At 35.7% G+C, this 23230-nt stretch overlaps 1 protein-coding gene across 5 annotated transcripts in view; it reads left to right on the top strand.

Moving 5' to 3' along the window:
• The window catches only part of STAU2 (staufen double-stranded RNA binding protein 2), a 334517-nt gene that overhangs the window by 67883 nt on the left and 243404 nt on the right, over positions 1–23230 (top strand). For 4 of the 5 annotated variants that reach the window (XM_025393312.1, XM_025393315.1, XM_025393314.1 and 1 more), the window contains one exon: positions 10750–10885. The exons of the other annotated variant lie outside the window; for it this stretch is intronic. In XM_025393312.1, the coding sequence (XP_025249097.1) occupies positions 10750–10885 (136 nt within the window). The remainder of the gene's footprint in view (positions 1–10749; positions 10886–23230) is intronic. 5 annotated transcript variants of the gene reach the window in all.

The raw sequence follows: 23230 nt of genomic DNA, 5'->3' as shown, positions 1-23230 counted from the left end.
TTTTTTTTTTTTTTTTTTTTTTTTTTTTTTTTTTCAGATGGAGTCTTGGTCTGTCGCCCAGGTTGGAGTGCAGTGGCGTTGATCTTGGCTCACTGCAGCCTCCGCTTCCCGGGCTCAAGCAATTCTCCTGCCTCAGCCTCCCAAGTAGCTGGGATTACAGGTGTGCACCACCATGCCCAGCTAATTTTTTTTTTTTTTGTATTTTTAGTAGAGACAGGGTTTCACCATGTTTGGCCAGGCTTGTCTCAAACTCCTGGGCTCAAGCGATCCACTCACCTTTGCCTCCCAAAGTGTTGGGACTGCAGGCATGAGCCACCATACCTGACCTGCTGCTTCTATTTTTATATTTCACTCAGCTCTCTAAATTCGTTTCAGCCCTAGGTAAGGTTAAATTCTTCTCCTGTGATCTGGATTTTCAGGTTCCCCAGTGAAGATGTGTGTTTGGAGGCAGACTTTCCCCCTCTCACACTTCGGGCACTCACAGTGTTTCACGGAGTAGTGGCTGTGCATTCTTTTGGTTTTCCTGGTATGTTCTTGTGGTGGTTCTTGGAGCAGAGTTTACATTGTGAGTCTCCACGTGCTGTTTTGTCCCCACGAGTGGGAGCTGCAAGTTAGTCCTGCCTGATATCCACCATTTTCTCCAGGTGACCTCAGTGAATCCGTATGTCTCGTTATCTGTTGGGAAAGGCAAACCTGTATTTTGGGCATAGTGTATTAATTGATAATATTAGGTTAATGGAATTCCTGTAACTTCAGTACCTGCCATATATCCATTTTCTCATTCATTTGTTAACTGATTAATTCAAGTGGTTACCTTCTAGTCAATATTAATTTCGCCTTAGGCATTTTTGTTATGGAGATTAAAAAAAAGATTTTGTGCCTGTCAGTAATAACTCTAAAATCTATTTAATCATTGTCTACTTGCTTATATTCATAATCAGATCACATAGACACTTGTTTCACTCTCATGTGGTCTGTGCTAAGTTGACATATTCTGCTCTTTCAGGGACTACTCTGCAGAATCCATGGCTTTGGTTACAAGTCTCTTTGCTTCTGTTCAACTGATTGCCGTATTTATTAAGCTTAAATAAGCCAAAATATTACAATAGAAAAAAATAACTTATTCTCTTCATTTTGAAGTTCCTAAAAGATTGTCTACATCTTTAATTTTTAAAAGCCTCTTTAGAATACTGGTTGATCATTGGTAGCATACCACCACCATGATTTATTTAACACTTGCTTTTTACATGTCTAAGAGGTATACAACATTGTCCTTTTCAGTGAGGGTCTTACAATCTTATATATGAACACAGAACTGGATGGTAAAGATTAAGTGCCAAGTAGACAATAACAGCCGTCAGTATCACAGGTCATGATAAACGTGGACTGAAGTAGTTGAAGTAAGATACAGACCTTGAATGAAAAGTAGGCAATTATAGAGGAGAAGAAAGACTATTCTAGCCAGAGAGAATACTATGAGGAAGGGCTTTGAAGTAGGAATCTGGACAATGGATTTGGTAAAAAAAAAAAAAAAAAAAAAAAAAAAAATAATAATAATTGTTATAGATGGTTTTTAATTAGAGCAGGTAAATGACTAGTAGGAGGTAAGACTGGAGACGTAGTTAGTGAATTGGGACAACTTGAACGCCAACTTTACGAGATTAAGTTTTATATGTAGCTGGGAGGAATTTATATTCATGAGTAATGCATGATACATATAAAGGAGTATTTTAGGAAGTTCAGTTTGACATGTAAAGGGAAGGTGGGAGATATTAAAAGCAAAGAAACCATTGCCATAGTTTATGGGTGAAGAAAGAAAGAGACTTACATACATTGAGTACTGTAATGCCTCCCGCTCTGCAGGAGTGTTGAGAGTGGCATTTGGAATGGAACAGAACAAGCTGTCTAAGGCATATAATGTAAAGCAAGAGCAGTTAATTGTATGCTGAGCTCTGGGTCAAGTCCATATTTAGAGGATTATAGCAGGAAGTAAACCAGCAAGAGTCAAAGGAAGGAAACAGGAGAGTGTCTGAAAGGCCCCAGTGGAGATAAGAATTTCCATGGTTGAGTGTTGTAGTGAGCTGAGAGAATGAATAAATTATTTGGTGTAAACTTTAAAAATAAAGTATAATATTATATACAGACAAGGGCACATTACAATTATAGAGCTTGATGAATTTTTATGCTGTGAACACTTTACCACATGTTTTACTAGTGCTATGGAAGCTTCCCTCATGCCCACTTCAATCGGTTAAACAACTCTGAAGGAAACCACCATTCTGATTTCTACCAGATTAGTTGTGCCTTCTTGTTGGAATCAGACAGTAGACTCTTGTGATAGCTCATTTTTCTCAATATTGTTTGTGAGAGTCATCTATGTTGCATTTAATGGTGCATTATTTCATTGCTATGTAGTATTCTATTGTGTAAGTATACCATAATTTACATATTCATTATACTGTTATACATATTTGAATTGTTTCCAGTTTTGAGCTATTAGAAATAATACTGCTGTGAACAGTATTCTTACATGCATACATTTCTCTTGGGAATATATCTAGGCTTGGAGCTGTTGGGTCATAGTTATGAATGTATTTGTTATTAATACATAATGTCAAAGAATGTCAGTTTACCTTCCCACCAGCAGTATGAGAGCTCTTCTCATCCTCATCAACATTTGATATCTCCAGCTTTCAAAATTTTAGCCATTATGCTGAGAGGTATAATAGTAATTCACTGTGTTTTTAATTTGCATTTCTCTAATAACAAATGCAGGTGAGCATCTTTTCATTTGCTTGTTGGCATTAGGCTAGCCTCTATTGTAAAGTGCTGCTTGGAATGTTTTTCCCACTTAAAAATCTGAATTGTCTATTAAATTTTTTTCTACTTTTTATTGACTTATAGGGTTCTTACATATTCTAGATTCATATCATTTGTCAGATATGTATATTGCAGATATCTTTTCTATACTCCTAAGGGTGCATTTTGGTGAATAGAAATTCTTTTCAATGAGGCCAGGTGTGGTGGCTCACACCTGTAATCCCAGCACTTTGGGAGGCCAAGGTGGGTGTGGATCACTTGAGGTTAGGAGTTTGAGACCAGCCTGGCCAACATGGTGAAACCCCAACGTTACTAAAAATACAAAAATTAGCCAGGCGTGATGCTGCGCACCTGTAATTCCAGCTACTCAGGAGACTGAGGCAGGAGAATCGCTTGAACCTGGGAGGTGGAGGTTGCAGTGAGCTGAGATTGAGCCACTGCACTCTAGCCTGGGTGACAGAGCAAGACTCCATCTCAAAAAAAAAAAAAAAAAAAAAAATTCTTGTTTAATGGAAGCTAATTTATTAGTATTTTCCTTTATGGTTAATGCTTTTTTGGTGTGCCATTTAATACACTTGTGTCTCCTACAAGTTTATGAAGATAACCTCATACTGGTTTTAGAAGCAGTATTTTTAGATCTTTACAGTTTAGATTTACAATCTGTCAGGAATTGAGTTTAATGTATGATGTGAGGTAGAGTTCAATATTTTTCTTCATTTAAAAAATATATGGACATTCATGTAATCCATCACCATTTATTGAAAAGATAGTCCATTCCCCTCTGCAGTATTGTGGCACCTTTGTTGTAAATCTGGTGACTGTAACTCAGTATTGAGAAGTAATAGGTCTGTGGAGGAAAGATCCAGTCTTGACTCCACAGTGTGTAGATGGGTCATAAAAAGAAGTTATATCCTAATGAGGAGTTAAGTTCATTTACAGCATGGTTGATCTGTTAGTAATAGGGAATATATTACAGAACTGTTTTGCTTTCTCCCTTTTATTTTTTTTTAAACTATGGAAGTAATTTCAGATTTATATAAAATTTGTGGAAATAGTACATAGACTTCCCATGTATCCTTCCCCTTTATTCCCCGTTGATAGCATTTCTGAACCATCTGGGAATAAGTTGTAGACATGATGTCCCATTACCCCTTAATATTTCAGTGTGTATTTCTTAAGGACACGTACACTGTTCTATTAGGAAGTTAACTTTGATCCACATTACCATTTAATCCACAGACTTCATTTCAGATTTCACTAATCATCCCAAACCTTTACAGCTCCAGGATCTAATCAAAACCATGTGTTACATATACTTAACATTTCTCTTCATTCCACTTCAATCTGTAACAAACAGTTCCTCAGTCTTTCTTACCTTTTATGACCATAACGTTTATGAAGAGTACGGAACCACAGAGTTTGTAGAATGCCCCTCAGTTGATTTTGTCTGGTGTTTCCTCCTCATTTATGCATTTTACCATGAATACCACAAAAATGACTTGGACTTACCTTAGTGCTTTGTATCAGGAGACGCCTGAGATTGACTTGTCCCATCGGTGATGACTTTTGTCATGTGATGAGGAGTAGCCCAGGCTTCTTTGCTGTAAAGTTAATTAATCCGTATGTTTTGTTATTGAATAGTAAGTAATAAGTATTTTCTGAGGAGACATTTTGTGCCTGTATGTGTGTGTGTGTGTGTATATATATATGTATAAATATTCTGCTCCTCATCAAGCTTTCTTTCACCTTCCAGATTTAGCATCTGTTGATGATTCTTGTTTGAATCTGTTATGACCCTGAAGGTTGCCAAAGGAGGATTTTAAAAATTCCACTTTCTTTTTTATATTTGTTAATTGGCATTGTACCCAATTAACTTTTGTAGCTTTTGCTTTTCCCTCATCTTTTTGTTTGCTTATTTATATCACTGTAGCCTCTTGGATTCCTGTTCTACTTACGGGTTTATAATTTGTTGCTATCGTTATCTATTTTGTTGCTTAAATTATTCCAGGTTTGGCTACTGGTACAGACCCTTCAATTGACTCTTTTGCCCTTTTGATATTTCTTCATCATGCTGCGGACATTTTTATTTTCGGGCATAATAAAGTGTTCCTAGGTCATCTTTTGTTTTGCTTGCCCCAGCCCTGGAGCCAGCCATTTCTCCATGGAGCTCTGGTTTCTCAATTAATCACTGGTTTCTCAGTTAATCAGTTTATTTATTCAACAAATATTTATTCAGTGACTGCTATTTTCCTGGATTTTTTTTTTAACTTTCTGCAGAGCTGTTCTAAGTGTTAGTAACATGTTCCTTTTTGAAAACTAGTTGTAGCATTTTGTTTTACACGCCACATATAGGAATCTGAAATTCTTATGCACATTTGTACTCCTAATTAATTAGCCTTTTTGTATTTATCACTGGTAAATATAGAAATTTCCTTTAATATATCTAAGAACCACAAAAAAAATTGATGGTGTGTTTATAGTGTCAACACAATAGCCTTGGCCGGTAGCGGTGGCGCACCCTGTTATCCCAGCGCTTTGGGAGGATGAGGCAGGAGGATCGCTTGAGCCCAGGAGTTCAAGACCTGCCTGGGTGGCATAACAAGACCTTGTCTCAAAAAACAAACAAACAAACAAACCAAAAAACCCAAAACAAAATAACATTATAGCCTTATAATACACAAGACACCCTATGTGATGATTATCTTTATGAAGCCTGAATCCAACTCTCACACACTCAAAATAATAGTATTTAACGTTACTTGGAGGCATCTCATAGTTTGAAGTTACTCTGTAAATGTTTTCTATGAAAGCATTATTGTATATATAAAGTAGGTATGCACATGTGGGGGTGTAAGTCTAGTTCTGTATGAAAGAGATGGAGATACTTTGCTCTAGGAGTTGGAGATCTTTCAGCGTGGTTTTTGCTTTTCTGCTTCTCTTCTACTTTCCTTCACTAAGACCAGTTTGTAACATTTCTAAGAAAATTCACTGTAGTCTTCCTTTCTAATGAGGAATGTATACGAGGTTATTTATTTAGATGATATAAATACAACACTTTCACCTGTTTTAAAATACAATTCATGTTATGAGTGGCAGACAGTACATCTCAACCGTGCATTCAAATCACCTCATTGGTGATTTTCATACGTATTTCTTATTTTGCCTTCCTTAAATGATGAAATCTTTCAAGCTTTTCGTTTTCTTATTTTTTCCCGTTTGAATCTTATGCTATTTGTGACTGTGTGATTATTGCAAAGTAGAATTCAAAGTGACATAAATCTTGGACAACAGATTAGCATGTTAATTATTAAACTGAAATCTTTATGAAATTTAAAATTTTAACTTTTAAAGGCATAGACAGCTCTGGCGTTTAAAAAATACCTTTGGAAAGCTGTTAGGCAGTTTCTAATAAAGTTAAACATAAACCTACTCTGTGACCCAGCATTTTTTTATTGTTATTTTTTTTTCCTCATCTAAAACTAAAAGACTTATTAAAGAATGTTCAAGGTAGCTTTATACATAATAGCTCCAAACTAGAAACCACCCAAATGTTCCATCAACAGCAAAATACAAATCGTGGTATTTCATTCGGTAGAATACTGTTTAGTGATTTTTTTTTTTTTTTTGAGATGAAGTCTCGCTGTGTCGCCCAGACTGGAGTGTAGTGGCGCAATCTTAGCTCACTGCAAGCTCCGCCTCCCAGATTCATACCATTCTCCTGCCTCAGCCTCCCGAGTAGCTGGGACTACAGGCACCCGCCACCACACCTGGCTAATTTTTTGTATTTTTTAGTAGAGATGGGGTTTCACTGTGTTAGCCAGGATGGTCTCGATCTCCTGACCTCGTGATCCATCTGCCTTGGCCTCCCAAAGTGCTGGGATTACAGGCATGAGCCACCGCACCCGGCCTGTTTAGTGATTTAAAAAGCTTAAAATACTAATATATGCAAACAAAATTATGTTGAGTGAAAGAAGCAAGATGGAAAGTGGTACATGTTTAGATATGAAGAACAGGCAAACGAATCTGTAATGCCTGAAGTCAGAATGGGTAACTTGGGAAGGTGGATATTGACTTGGAAAGAGGCTGAAGGCACCTTCTGGGTGATGGAAATGTTCATATCTTGATCTGACAGTAGTCATAAGTGTTTACATATGTACTAATTCATTGAGCTATATGCTTAAGATTTGTGCATTTTACTTAACCTGCAGTAAAATTCTGTAAGAAAGAAAGAAAAAGAAAGAACAGAGAGTCTCTTTATGCTTGACTTCCATTTGCCGTTAAGTATGTATATTAAATTAGGGATTTGGACTAATTGGACTTAATATTCATTAGGTTAACTTTGCTGCTATTCTTTCTTCCTCCTCGGCTGTCTTCTTTCTTGCTTTATTTTTCCCTTTTTCCTCTTCTTAACCTTGATTTTATTACTGATATTATACTCTTCAGTGCTTTCACATTAATTCTTTAGAAATGAGATAGGCAATGTGTTGGCTCTTGATGGGTTGCTTATAATCTGGATGCCAATTTTACATTTGTGTCAGTCTCTGCCTCCCCTTGGCTGGTACTTTATGCCACCCCAGTTTCTTTGGTGCAATAAGTGGACCCATTTTTGTATGTAATGCATGGGATCTTAAATGTGTGGTACAAAGGCATGATTCAAATGAAATATTACAGAATTTACAGTGAATTTCACTTCCTGTAAAAGCTTTATATTCGTCTGCATGATTTGTTAGAACATATATACATATGTTTTACTAAATATGCTTTTGGTACTTAAAATATTTTGACATAATTTTACATTTTTAAAAAAATTATGGCATTTTTCAAATTTTACACAAGTAAAGAGAATAAGATAGTAAATGTCCCTAGGACCCCTCACCAGCTTCAGCAATTATCAACTCACTGCGGCTGGCCAGTCTTGTTTCTCTTCTGTCTCTCCCTGGATTACTTTGAAGCAAATCTCAGATATATTACTTCATCTGTAAATGTATCTTTAAAGATACATACTGAATTTTAAGATAACTCTTAAAAAACTAATCCCAATATCAAGCAAACAAAACAGTAACTCCTTAACAATAAAAAATATCTAGAGTTCAGATTGACTCATTAAAATTAAAAAAATTTATGACTTTTTCAATGTTGACTCATTAAATTGACTTTTATTTAAATAAAATAAAATATTTTGACTCTTTATTGACTCATTAAAATTGAGTTTTATTCTTATTAACTCATTAAAATTAAAAAAAATATGTTTTTAGAGACAGACAGGTCTCGCTCAGTCACTCAGGCTAGAGGTCAGTGTTATGATCATAGTTCACTATAACCTCAAACTCCTAGTCTCAGGTGATCTCCTTGCCCCCTTCCCCTAACGCAGCCTCCCAAAGTGCTGGGATTATAGGCATGAGCCAGCACGTCTGACCTCGCTTTTTTCATAATTCATTTACTTAAATAAAGATTAAAATGAGGATTATTTATTACATTTGTTTGATAATATCTGTTTAGTATTTTTTAAGATATAGAATCCTTTTTCATCTTTATTTTTCTACATCAATTATTTGTTTAAGAAACCAGGTCACTAGTCCTTTAAAATTTCTATGGTTTTGCTGATGGTATACTTGTGGTGGTATACGGCCTATTTGCCTATGCCCTGTATTTCTTGTAAATGGATAACCTAGAGGCTATATAGATTCAGGTTTGAAGTTTTTGGTAATTGTTTTATAGGTAGTTTTGTCTACTTCCTATTGTACTACATCAGAAGGCATTTAATTTCTTGTTTTTATTTTGTGATTTTTAAGTAGATCAGTAGGTCCAGTTATCCTAGCCTGGTTCATCCATTATCATGTTTCCCATAAAGTTCCCTAGTTGGTCTAATGGTTGTAGAAGCCTGCCGATGCTCATTGCTGAGAAGATCCATTATTTTATCAGTAGTTGCCAGATGGGAGGGTCATTTTTTCTGCATTTATTAGCTGCAATCCTTCTAGCGAACAGATGAAGAACTTTTCCCTCATTATCTGTTTTCTCTGAGTTTGATTATTCTGTAAATTCAAGGTAAGTATTTAGTTCTTTCCCTTTATTTGTCAGTATCTTGCTTGGGAAGCAGCCATTTCTTCAAGAATTTTTTTTTTTTTTTTAAATGGAGAAATGATAATTATAAAACAAACTGGATTCTGGCCATCCTCATTGTTTAATGGATTGTTTATGGCTTTTAGGCCTCTTAAGTGGATATTTAAGCTAGGAAATACCTAGTACTTTTTTTTTTCTTAAGAGAAAATACATCATGAATTCATTCTGATATTTTCAGTTAGGATTTAAGACTACAGGGTTTTATGTAATGTATTTGATTTTATATTTGTGTCTCTTTATACTAAAAAATATTTGTTTCTGACATTAATTCTTTAATCTATTTTATGTGTGTGTGTGTATGTGTGTGTGTGTGTGTGTATATATATATATATATATAAAAAAATAAAATTATAATAGCAATTGCACTGAGACAGGGACACCAGTATTACTAACAGCATGATTACTGAAAACAGTTTATGATTTAATTGCAGGGTTTAAAAAAATCTTTAGAATATGTGGTTATTTGACTGTATTTTAAAGTTATTTGAAATAACTATTTTTTGTATGATTAGGGCCACCAATCTGATTCACTATTAGGTTTTAATTGCTTTGTTTTCTTTTTAGAGATTACGTTGTCTCCATTTCTATTTAATTTTGTTTGACTTAAGTAAAAGCATATTACTTATTACTAACAATGTGATTACTGAAAACAGTTTAAGATTTTTTTTTCTCTTTAGGATTTCATGGCTATTTTACAGTGTTTAAAGTCTTTTGAAATAATTCTCTCTGTGGTTAAGTCACTGTAGATAGATTTAGTTTCAGTTTTCTTTCGATCTTAGAGATTGCTCCCCCACCCCTTTTGGATGAAATTTTGATTTCTATAATTATGCAAAAATATCCATGTTTTCCAAATAAAATCTATGAAACAGTGTACATTCAGAGATACACAGCTTCCATTCCTAAGTAACTTTTTTTTTTCTCTTTTAGTTTTGGGTTTATTCTTTAAAACAAGTAAGCAAATACGTATTTATATTTTCATTTTCACCTTTCTTAGACAAAAGATAATGTAAAGCACACACTCTTTGGTACCTTGCTTTTTTCATTTAATATTATACCCTACACTGTTAAGGTATAACCTCTAAGGTATATTAAGTAAAAAAAAAAAAAAAAAAAGGCAAGGTTGTAGTAGTCTTTCTCCTTTATAGCTGTTCAGTGTTTTATGCTATGGACGTTTTTATAACTGTTGCTGCATTGGTGGTTGTTTAGGTTGTTTTCAGTCTTTTGCTTTTATTGATAATGCTGCATGTATGTATCTTTAATATTTGCTAGGAATACATTCGATGACATTTTCGTTTCAGGAAACATTGCTTATATTTACTCTGTTTTGTTGGTTATAGAAAAAATTCAAAAAACTCTTTTCGTTAGATAAGTCCAAGAACCACTGATGGCTTTATTGCCAATGCTTATTTAATTACCAAAGTATAAATAAAAATATTCAAAGATGATGTTTTTAATGATTAAATACATGCAAGCTTTCTGGGGTAAGTAATGGTGAAGTTCAGTACTTTAAAAAATATTCAAGGTTAGCAATCTAAGAATCTTCTTTTTACTGTGTTTTAATAGTAATGATTGCACACTCAATTTTGTTGTCATTAATGTACAGAAAACATTGCAAAATCCCAAGATTTTATTAGAAGCAATATTCTTGGTTTTTTACTTTGTTTATGCAGTTCCTTAGAAAATCATACACGTGGTCCATCCGTTCGTACCTTCTTCCATGGTAATTAAGCGTAGTATAAATATAACTTGCATGTTTTATTGTGAAGATATTTCACTTGTGTGCCTTTAATGTTTTTTTTTTTTAAACAGGCAGTATAACTCCAACTGTGGAACTGAATGGGCTTGCTATGAAAAGGGGAGAGCCTGCCATCTACAGGCCATTAGATCCAAAGCCATTCCCAAATTATAGAGCTAATTACAACTTTCGGGGCATGTACAATCAGAGGTTTGTATGTCTTTTTTGGTTTTGTTCTTAATTATTATGCATGTTGTAAAAGTTTCTCAAACTCAAAAGAATATTTTCATTGTAAATCTAATTGACCTTGGGCATTTTGCATGGAATTTAGATAAAGCAGGTTCACAAGGAATATTTAAAGTAATAACTTTAAAAAAACCCAGTTTTCAGGAACTAGGTTTTTTTTTTTTTTTTTCCCCTACCCCTACAAACGTGAAATATCTGAAGGAACTAGTTTTTATTGTGTCATGAGGGCCCTGTTTGTTGCAGGGAAGACCAAGTCTTAAAGTCATTTCACAGTTTATAGTGTTGACTTCACAGTTGACTTTCTCATTCATTTACCAAGCAGAGCTCAGTTTTTTTCTTGATTTGTCTAAATACATTAATGAACATGAATGTTTGTAATTTATAGGGAAAAAAGAAAAAATGTAAATAATGTAATCCCAGAATTTGCTACCTTTTATATTTGCATGTACTTTACATTCTTTTTTCTTTGCATTTAAATATATTTAACTAAGTTGAAGTTGTCCTTTATATGCAATTTTTGTAGTACTTTATGAAGATATGATAGACATACAGTAAAATGTACAAATCTTAAGTATACCTCTTGATGACTTAATTTTATTTATGTATATATGTATTTATACTTTGTTTGATGACTTTTTACATACATATATCCTCATGTGATCACCACTCAGATCAAGAGACAGAATGTTCCCATCACCTCTGAGAGTTTCCTCAGACCTCTTTGTCCTTGACACACCCTTCTCCCGGAAATAATCACTATTTTATTATCATCGACTAGTTTTTGCCTGTTGATGAACTTTTTATAACTAGACTTATACAGTATTTATGTGCGTCTGGCTTCTTTTACTTTGTATAATGATTTTCTTGTTTTGGCATTCATCTATGTCGCTTATATCTGGGTTTTGCCCTTTTTTATTGCTGGATAGTGTACTTTGTATGGATATGTCATAATTTGTGTATCTTGTATATGTAATACAGTGCTCTCTTTTCACTTAAGATAGTGGCCATTTGTCAAATATTTAAGAATTTTTTTCTTTTTTCTTTTTTTTCTTTTTGAGACAGAGTCTCACTCTGTCACCCAGGCTGGAGTACAGTGGTGTGATCTTGGCTCACTGCACCCTCTGCCTCCCTGGTTCAAGTGATTCTTGTGTGTCAGCCTCCCAAGCCGCTGGGATTACAGGCACATGCCACCATGCCTGGCTGATTTTTGTATTTTAGTAGATATGGGGTTTCACTATGTTGGCCAGGCTGGTCTTGAACTTCTGACCTCAAGTGATCTGTCTGCCTCGGGCTTCCAAAGTGCTGGGGTTACAGGCGTTAGCCCCTGTGCCTGGCATAAAATATTTTTGATGGCTACATAATGCTTCATATGGCTTCATAAGTTATATAAATGTATGCCTATTTTTTTATCTAGGTTGTTCATGGCCCCCCCCCCCCCACTTTTTTTTTGTGTATGTGTGAGACGGAGTCTTGCTCTGTCGCCCAGGCTGGAGTGCAGTGGCACAATCTTGGCTCACTGCAAGCTTTGCCTCCCAGGTTTACGCCATTCTCCTGCCTCAGCCTCCTGAGTAGCTGGGACTACAGGCACCCGCCACCACGCCTGGCTAATTTTTTGTATTTTTAGTAGAGACGGGGTTTCACCATGTTAACCAGGTGGTCTTGATCTCCTGACCTCATGATCCTCCCACCTCAGCCTCCCAAAGTGCTGGGATTACAGGCGTGAGCCACCGCGCCTGGCCTCATGCCCCCTTTTTTGTTAAGATTGCTGCGGTAAATAATCATTATGTAAATCTTTGTTCACGTCACTGATTGTTTTCTTCCTTATATTACTATAAGGGGAATATTCTTTAAAAAGAATAAAGCATTGCCCAATTGCACTAAAGTTCGTACTAATTTCTTACAGTATGTGAGAATGCTTATTCTATTCTGACAACACTGAGTTAAAAAGGTTTTTGTCTTCTTTGATAGTTAAAAAGTAGTTTTTGTTTGTTTGTTTGTTTTTTGAGATGAAGTCTCACTCTGTCACCCAGGCTGGAGTGCCACAGCCCGGTCTCAGCTCACTGCAACCTCCGCCTCCTGGGTTTAAGTGATTTCTGGCTAATTTTTGTATTTTTAGTAGAAACGGGGTTTTGCCATGTTAGCAAGGCTGATCTCAAACTCCTGACCTCAAGTAATCCTCTCTTTTGGCCTCTCAAAGTGTTAGGATTGTAGGCATGAGACACCGCACCCGGCCATCAAGTAGTAGTTTTTAAAATTCAATTTTATTGATTACTAGTGAGGCTGAACAGTTTTTTTTAGATATTTGTTAGTTATTTATCCTTTTTGATTTGTCTATTTTAATTGCTAATTTTTAGGCCATTGCTTCACCAGCTTTCAAATGTTTATGTATTGAGGATGTTAACCTTCAGTCTATTTTATTTGCTGTAATTTTCCTACTTTAAAAAATTTGGCTTTTAATTGTGTATTTGTTTTTAATATCCTATAGTTTTAAAATTTTATGTGGTCTAATCTATTGTTTTTTCTTTATTTCTCTCACTTCTTTTATGGCTAAGAAATTCTTTCCTACATTTGATCAGATATTTGCTGATGCTTTTGTTATGGTTTTGTGTATTTACTGATATAACGTAGGTATGTAGAGAAAATAATTATTGAGTCCATAAATAATCTGATACTTTTTGGTTTCTTGCTTGCTAGGGGAAAAATTAGCTTTAATTGTATCCGTTTAAAACTTAGTCCTACTCAATTGTAAATAGTTCCTTTAAATATTGTTTAGGTTATCTAAGAAGAATTTGCACACTGTATTGGACTTCTGCCCTTCCCTTTTCCTCTCAGGTATGCCTGGGGGAGCTTTCTGTATGCTAGGAAGTAAGAGGCACCTGTATACCTCACCTCTGTAGAGGCATCTTGTGTTGTCCTTTAGTTCCTCTCTTCTTTGTGGTCATGTCCTTTGTCCACCAGGCATGGAAACTTGCAGTTGGTGGTGTCTAGTGCGTTTTTTCTCCCTCAGGTAATGCTTCCAGAGTGTATCTACCATCTTCTCCTTGCTAACTGGCCTAAACCCCCAGCTTTTCTTGGCTTCTTTGGTATATTTCATTCTCTCCTGTAACATCTCTGCTTCTAATTGTGATGCATCCAATGGCAGGCTTCCCAGCCCTCAGCTCGGTGTCCATACCATATAGGAGGCACAAAGGACCACACATTTCTCTTGTAGTTGTTTTATTTTCTCTTTCTCTGTATAATATACCCATTGCCTTTATGTTCAGTCTGAGGTTCCCCAATGTAAATAAATAAAGCTAGTTGCCCACTTCAGCACAATAGATATCTTTAGTCACCTGAGTAAGGAACACTTCGGCTATTGTATACTTATTTTATTGCTAATGTACTCTAGTAAATAGATTTATGAGAGTATTACATCTTTATATTTGTTGTATTTGATATCTGTGGTCCTTTGTTGAAATTTTGCTACAGTTCTGACTAGTGAATTTATTACTTTTAAATGGAAATAAACTACTTTTATTACTTCTAAATCTATTACTTTTAAAAAGTCTGGTGCTAAAGCAATGAAAAGTCAGACACTAATCCCTGTCCTTATGGAGCTCATGTTCTTGTAGGTGAGGTAGTCAGTCAATAAGAAGTGGTTAGTCACTGAGAAGGTTGCTTTTGATAAAGACATCAAAGGAAGAGAGAGAGAAAGCAGTGTGAATTCTGAGAGAAAGAGAGAGAAAGGGAAAGTATTCCAGGCTCAAGAAATAGCAAGTACAAAGCCCCTGCAGTAGGAGTATGCCTGGCATGACCTCAAGAGGCTAGTGTGGCTTGATCAGAGTGAACCAAGGGAGAGAGGAGTTAGTATGTGAAATTAGACAGGGATCATGTGGTTTTGATTTTCTTTTTTTCTTTTCTAGATTTTCTGTTAAGAATGTTGGCATTTTTTCTTTGTTGGCAGTTTCTAGTTCCAAGATCTGATTCTTATGGTTGTCTGAGGGGTACAGTAATTTTATTTATGACTTCTCCAAAGTAATAAATAACGGGCGTGCCTTAGGCCATTCCATGAATAGATAATGTGGACTTTCCCTTCAATTTTTTGGAGTGTCTTTATGATTTTCTGCAGATCACAAAAAAGGGTAAAAAGAATATCAGAAAGTACTAGTAAGCTACCAAGCCATGTTTCAACTGAAAAGCTCTTTCTGTTCACAAAAGTGCAGACCTAACCGTTACTCAGTAGGCTGTTAAACCATGATTTCTCATATGACCTTAATTTATAGATGACAACACTTGATTGGATTACGGGGACTCTGGAGCCAAAGATCCAAGGAGACGCTCTTCTCCTTGTCAGAACCCAGATTAATCATTAGCTTCTTAAGGCAGGGAATGAAAGGTGAAGTCCAAGAAACAGGTATCATTTAGAGGGATTTTTGAAAAGGTCCTTTTATTTTCTACTTAAAGTAACATTAAGCAAAATTAGGTATTACCTATGCTGTTTTTCCCCGTCTTCTTCACTGATGCGGTTTCTCCACTTGAACTCATTCAAAGGCCTAAGAAGAACTGAATTTTTCTTTTTTTAATGACGAGTGGAGAAAAAAGCATTTATCCATGAGCAAACTCTGTAGATACAACTTGGATTCTGAAGTACCTGTCTCCTTTTATTATGCCCAAGATGTTTTACAATAATTACAGCCGGTTATGTATTTTTCTTTATCATTTGAGGTACTTTTCACTAACAGATATATTATAAAGCAGAAAACATATCAAAATTCATTTGACAAAGACAAGGTAAAGTTTGGAGAACACTTTGTACTTTTGTTCTCCCATCTTTCTTATAACATTTATGTACAGTAGAGAAATAGAATGGCTGAAATTAGACAATTTTTCAATTTTGTATATTCACAGATGAAAAAAGTATTATTGCTTGGCAAATGACCAGAATGACAGACCAGCAGGTCAAATGGCCCCTTGATCTGCTGGTGCAGATTTCCAAAGGGCCACAACTCAAACTAGGTTATGTGAAAATGGGAATTTTTGACCTACGTAACTGGGATATCTCTTGGGGAGATATTCAGGCATGGTTGGATGTAGGACTTTAGTGTTGTTCTTCCTCATTTTCTATTTCTCTCTTTCTAGTTCTTGTTTCTTTTTTTCTCTACATTGTTTTCAAATAAGCCGATTCCCATTTGCTGTACTTCATACACTATATAGTCTGTAGACTTGTACTGAAGAAGGTGCAGTTTTTGGTTTCTGTTTTTTTTTTGATAGTCATTAAAAAAGTCCCCCCAGACACTTTGGAGTAAACTGTCCATCCTGGAATTACTCATTCAAACTCGGTTGGGGGTAGGGAGATACTTTACTTTAGCCAAGCCTGGGTTATATGTCCAACCTGGAGAAACAGGTTAGCCCCATCCAAACCACTCTGCAGGGTACAATTATTTTATGGAGTGGTTCCTCAAAAGCAAAGATTTTGAGAGAAAATTATTTCCATTAGTCAGAACATTTGGTTCAGTTCCTAGTTCTGATGCTTTTAGTTAAGTGATCTTGCACAAGGCTCTGGACCTCCATTAATTTCCTCATTTGCAAAACAGAGATAGTAATAGCAAATGAAGGACTTCCGTGAGGTGATCTTCATTCAGCAGACATTTATTGCATGCCTACTCATTGCCACATGTTGTGTTTGAGTAGAGACTTTGAGGAAAGACAGGCAGTCTAATAGACTAAGTTTAGTAGAAGAGGAAAACAAAAGAAAGAATGATAGATGTGCCCTGATGGTGCTATGGAAGCATTAGGAAGGAACTAAGCATCCCACCCGGATTGGGGCACCAAAGAAGCCTTCCAGGAGGAATGAACTGAATCTTTAAGGTTAACTAGGATTTAGCCAGGTGAGGAGGGCAAGGGAAAGTAATATAGATTTTGGGAACAAAGGCTAGGAATCCTGAGAAGTTTAGTTCATTCATGGACTTACAAGCAGTTTGGTAAGTCTGGAATGAGAAGAGTGAAGTCTAGGCAGGGCCCCGATTTGAATGTCCTGAAGTGCCCATGCCACGTGGTTTGGATTTTATTCTGAAGGTGATTGGGAGCCATTGAAGGATTTTAAGCTGAGGGATAAAATAATTGGATATATGTTTTAGGAATATTGCTTTGGCAGTATGTGGAAAGTAGGTTGGACCGGTTGAAACTTGAAGGGATAAAGAATTACAAAGATGTTGTGGTAATTCAGGCATAATGTGATGCAGGCCTGGAGTAGTAAAGATGGAGAGGAAGGGACAGTGTCTATAGATATTTAGAAGGTAGACTTGATTGCATTTGGGGCATTAAGGATAACCTCAGATATTTGGATGACTAGTAATACTGTTCACCACAAGAGTAGTTGGGGCAGGTTTTTGGAAAGATGAAGAGTTTAATTTACACTATGTTGCATTTAAATTGCCTATGAAGTATTTAGGAGTCATTTTATCACTCTTTATGGCCACGGTGAAGGGTAGCAAAGATTATCTTTAATTTTGAAGACTTGTTGGAAGTAGATGTGGCAAGAGGTAGTAGAACATCTAGAGCTTTCAGAATAGGTTTGTGTAGTATATCTTAAGAAAATGGCAGTTTAGGATTCAACCCAAGTTTGAGTGACCCATCGGCTCTTTGTTCATTGAAGATGTATCCTTTCTTCCCCAAAGAGTTTGTTTATTTGTTAACACTCAGTTTGGAACAATTTTATGGTATACACCTTCATTAGATGTGTTTAGTATATTTTGTGTCAAGGTTACCTTTTGCTAGTGTATCCAGTTCTTGGTCCAATTTCTTATAGCTAGGTTGGTCAAGTTATTTTCTTTTAACATATGTTGAGTCATAGCAAGTTAAACAAGAATAAAATAATTTGGACTATTTTGCCTAAAAGTTACTTGTTTCTATGGCCAGAGTTAGACACTTACTTAAGGCTTCTTGGTTTTTCCTTGTACCTCTGTGAAATAAATCTGTGAGACATGGAAATAATTTTACAGATAGTGATTGTTATCAGTGGAAATTCGATAGGGTGAAAGAAACTTTTGAAGCATCCAAATGGACTTTATTGCATTATGTTAATTATCAGTAAAATTAATAGCCAAGATTCTGATTTATGAAAACAGCTTGTATATTATATTTCAGTTTATGTTATATAGGCTGATGATTTGTTGCTAAGTATTGTGATGTTGGTGTGCTATTTAAAATTCTGAGGTCATTCAAACTTTGAATATAAGATTTTTCACTCATTTGTAATGCCCTCTTAAAAAGCATATTGGAAAGTAGAACAGTTGATGTTGAATATTCAGTTGTCCCCTTGTATCCCTGGGTTCTGTATCCATGGGCTCAGCATTCGTGGATCCAGCCAATTGTGGATTGAAAATATTCAGGAAAAAAAGGGTGGTTGCACCTGTATTGAACATGTACAGACTTTTTTTTTCTTGTTATTATTTCCTAAACAATGCAGTGTCACTACTATTTTCATAGTATTTACATTGTATTAGATATTGTAAGTAATCTAGAGATGATTGAAAGTATATGGGAGGATGTGCATAGGTTATACACAAATACTACCACACGTTTTTATATCAGGGACTTGAGCAACCGTGGATTTTGGTAGCTGTAGGGGGTAGGGATGAAGGTCCTGAAACCAATTCCCCACAGAAACCTAGGGATGACTGTATTTGTACCAGCAGTGATGCAAACAGTTACAAACCTACAGTTCTGGTTTCTGCCACCAGATGGTGCTTGCATACTGATCAAACAACATGCAGACTGGGTGAGCTCACTTTGGTTACTATTCCAAGGCCATTAAATTAGAGGTTAAACCATATGAAACTGCCAATATTTGACATTTCTTTGACCTACAAATATGTCAGTTTCATATGTTCAACCTAATAGGAAAAAGTCATCCAAGTATACAACATTAAATTCTCTTGGATAAATGAAGTAAGCATAAAGTGGTGAAAAACCCAATTTGTTTCAATAGATATAGAACTTTGCCTTTTGTATAGCACATCCCTTGGTTTGGGGAATATATTCTTTTCTCTTTTCTCATATGCTTTAACATGGAATGTGTGTTAGAACTCTTACACTGATACTACTTCATGTAGACATTACTTTATAGATGTAGAACTGAAAGATAGGCAGCAAGATACTTTTTAAAATCCTTATATATTTTAAAATAGTGTTAAATTATTAACATTAATGTTAAATTAGGATCTTTTTATTTGGGAGAAATTAACCTAAACCCATAACAAAGACGCATTAAAAATAAATTGTCTTTTTAAAACTCTCATAAACCAGAGAAGAAAATTTGAACAAGTTACCAAAGCAAGGATGAGGAAGAGTGAACTTAAGATCAGTATCCCCCATGATCACAGATATAAAAATTATTATTATTATTATTTTGAGACAGTCTTGCTCTGTTGCCCAGGCTGGAGTATAGTGGCGTGATCTTGGCTGACTGCAACCATTGCTTCCCGAGTTCGTGATTCTTGTGCCTCATCTTCCTGAGTAGCTGGGACTACAGGTGCGTGCCACCACACCTGGCTAATTTTTTGCATTTTTAGTAGAGGCAGGATTTCAGCATATTGCCCAGTCTGGTCTTGACCTCCAGACCTCAAATGATCTGCCCGCCTCGTCCTCCCAAAGTGCTGGGATTACAGGCATGAGCCACCATGCCCAGCCAGATAAAAATTGTAACAAAATATTAGCAAATTAAATTCAGCCAAATTTAAATAACATTATGATTAAATGAGGTTTATTCTAGGAAAGCAAGATGAGTTTAGTATTTAGTAATCAAAGTAATTAACCCAATTAATAGAATAAAGGAGAATAACCATATGAGTATCTCATTAGGTTCAGAAAAAGCATTTGACAGAAGTCAGTGCTCATTAATGATGTAGACTAGCAAACTAGGAACAGAAGAGAACTTTCTTAATTTGATAAAGGGCTTCTTCAGACAACCTCTAGGTAACATTATGCTCTATAGTGAAAGACTGAATACTTGTAAGATCAGGAACAAGGCAGTAATACACACTGTTATAACTTCTGTTCAACATTATACTTGAGGACTGGTATGGCTCATGCCTGTAATCCCAGCACTTTGGGAGGTCAAGGCGGGCAGATTACTTCAGCTCCGGAGTTTGAGACAAGCCTGGGCAACACGACCAAACCCCATCTCTGTTGGTGTGTGCCTGTAGTCCCAGCTACTTGGGAGGGTGAGGTGGGAGGATTGCCTGGGCCTGGGAGGTCAAGGCTTCAGTGAGCTGTGATCACCACTGCATTCTAGCCTCAGTACACAGTGAGACCCCGCCTCAAAAAAACAACAAAGAACCCCATGTTATACTTGAGTTCTATCAAGTGCAACAGTAAGAAGAAACAGATGGGGGAATATTGGAATCGGAGATATAAAACTGTTGTCTTAGACACCATGATTCTGTATGTAGAAAATATTAAATCGAAACTACTGAAAAAATGAGTTTAGTAAGGCCACAAGTTGCAAGGTTAGTATACAAAAATCAGTGGTATTTCTGCTAAATAGTAATGAGCAGTTGGGAAATTAAATAGCATGAAAACATCATATTCAGAGATCAATTTAATAAAATAGGTACACAACCTGTATACTGAAGGCTATAAAATATTGCTTAAATTAAAGAAGACTCTATTATTTAAGATTTCAATTCTCCCAAAGTTAATGTGGAGATGCAATGCAATTGTAATCAAAATCATAGTAGGGTTTTTGTTTGTTTGTTTTTTGTTTTGATAAAATTAAGGTAGTGCTGACATTTGGAGATGCAAAGGACCTGCAGTAGCCAAAACAATTTTGAAAAGAAAACAAAATTGGCTGGCCCACACTACCTGACTTAAAGATTTGCTATAAAGCTACAATAATCAAGACAACAGAAAATTGACATAGGGACAGATATATGGATCAGTGGAACAGAATAATATAGCAGCTGGCAAACTATAGCCCATGGGTCACATCTGGCTTGTCTGTTTTTGTATGACTTGCAAACCAAGTAATGTTTTTTACATTTGCAAATGGTTGGAAAAACATCAAAAGTAAGATGATATTTTATAACACATGACATTTAAATGAAATTTTAGTGTGTGTCAGTAAAGTTTCATTGGAACACAGCCACAGTCACTTGCTTATGTATTCTATGTACTTATTTATAGTCTGCTTTGGTGTTACAACAGCAGAGTCAAATAGATGTGATAGATCATATGGCCTGCAAAGCCCAAAATATTTTATATCTGGCCGTTTACAGAAGTTTGCTGATCTCTGGAATATGGAAGCAAGAAATAGATCAGTCCACATATGGTCATTTAATTTTTTCAAAATTAATTCCAGTGAAGGTGCTAATGGGGAAAGGATACTCTTTCCAACAAATAGTAGTAAAATAATTGACCTTTCAGACAGAAAAAAAAAAAAAAAAAAAAAGAACCTGGGCCGGGCGCAGTGGCTCATGCCTGTAATCACAGCACTTTGGGAGGCCAAGGCAGGTGGATCACCTGAGGTCGGGAGTTCGAGACCATCCTAACCAACATGGAGACACCCTGTCTCTACTAAAAGTACAAAATTAGCTTGGCATGGTGGCGCATGCCTGTAACGCCACCTACTCGGGAGGCTGAGGCAGGAGAATTGCTTGAACCCGGGAGGCAGAGGTTGTGGTGAGCTGAGATTGCGCCATTGCACTCCAGCCTAGCAACAGGAGTGAAACTTCATCTAAAAAACAAAACAAAAACAAAAACAAAAAAACCTGAACCTTGACTTCACATCATAGACAAAAATAAATCAGAAATGGGCCTTAGACCTATATGTAAAAGTTAAAGTGAAATTTCCGGAAGAAAATACTTTGTTACTTTGGAAATAAACAAAGATTTCTTAGAACACAAAAAGCATGGATCATGCAAAAATTGAGAAATTACATGTCATCAAAATGTAAACTTGTGGTACTTGAAAGACACTTTACAAAATGAAAAAGCAAGACATGTATTAGAAGGAAACATTTGTAATACATATATTTGAAAGAGGACTTCAGAATATATAAAGGAATACCTCCAACTCATTAATAAGACAAAACTGGACAATATTTTTGAATAGACAATAAAGAAGAGATAAGAATGGCTAATAAACACATGAAGAGATGCTCAAAGTGATTAGTCATCAGGGAAATGCAAATTAAAACCATAGCTAAAGTTTAAAAAGACTGGCAACACCTAGTGTCATGGTGGGGCAACTGGAAGTCTCATACATTGCTGCTGGGGATATAAAATGGTACAGGCACCTTGTCAGAGTTTATTCGGTTCTTATGAAGTTAAGCATGTAGTACTTATCTTACCACCCAGCAAATTCCATGTGGTATTTACCTAAGATAAATGAAAATATATGGCCATTCAAAGGCTTGTACATGAATATTTGTAGCATTTTTCTTTATAATAGCCCCAAATTGGAAACAACCCAAATATCTACCACTAGGTAAATGGTTACACTGTAACATAACAATGACTTGGAATACTATTCAGCAGCAAAACTTGTGATTCATCCAATGATATGCATGAATCTCAGAAACTATGCTGAGCAAAAGAAGACAGGACAGAATCATAGTGTAGATACTGTAAGATTCTATTTTTGTGGAATTCTAGAATAGGCGAAACTAATCCATAGTGACAGAAAGATGTTCTTTGATTGCCTAGATTTGGGGGGTGGGAATTTCCTATACAAGGTAACTTTTGGGAGTGATAGAAATGTTCTGTATTTTCATTTTGGTGATTGTTAATATGAGTGTATGTCAAAATTCATCCAACTATGAGCCTAAAATAGGCACATTTCATTAAATGTAAATTTTACCTCAATAACATTGATTTAAAGAATACATTTTGTAATCCTCCATTTTCTTTGAGGCTAAAAATATTTATAAGAAAGCGCCAGATTTTTGCTTCTGAAGCATTTGGCCAAAAACATTGTAAATGTTTTTCTAGAGGCTAAAATAATATTTACCTTATAGGGTGTTTGAGGACAGAATGATAGGCTGGTTCAGGTGCTTAGCTTCTGCCTTTGTGCACTAATTGTTGTTATAATTGTTAGCCTTTATTGCATTTTAACTTGTTTCGTTACAAGTACAAACTCTGGAGTTGGAATCATAGCTGTGTGGATTTGAGCAGGTTATTCAACTTCTAATTCTCAGTTAACTCACCTGTAAGTTAGGAGGATAAATAATGCTTCCTTACAGTATTGTTTTCAGGTTTTAATAAAGTAATTCAGTGACCATGCATGGCCCTTTACCTTACTTTACCGTAGTGTTTTGAGTTCCTTTAATC

The sequence above is a fragment of the Theropithecus gelada genome, chromosome 8, assembly GCF_003255815.1.
Source record: "Theropithecus gelada isolate Dixy chromosome 8, Tgel_1.0, whole genome shotgun sequence".
Lineage (NCBI taxonomy): Eukaryota > Metazoa > Chordata > Mammalia > Primates > Cercopithecidae > Theropithecus > Theropithecus gelada.
The sequence above is the reverse complement of the archived record's forward strand: the minus strand, read 5'-3'. Positions and strand labels throughout refer to the sequence as shown.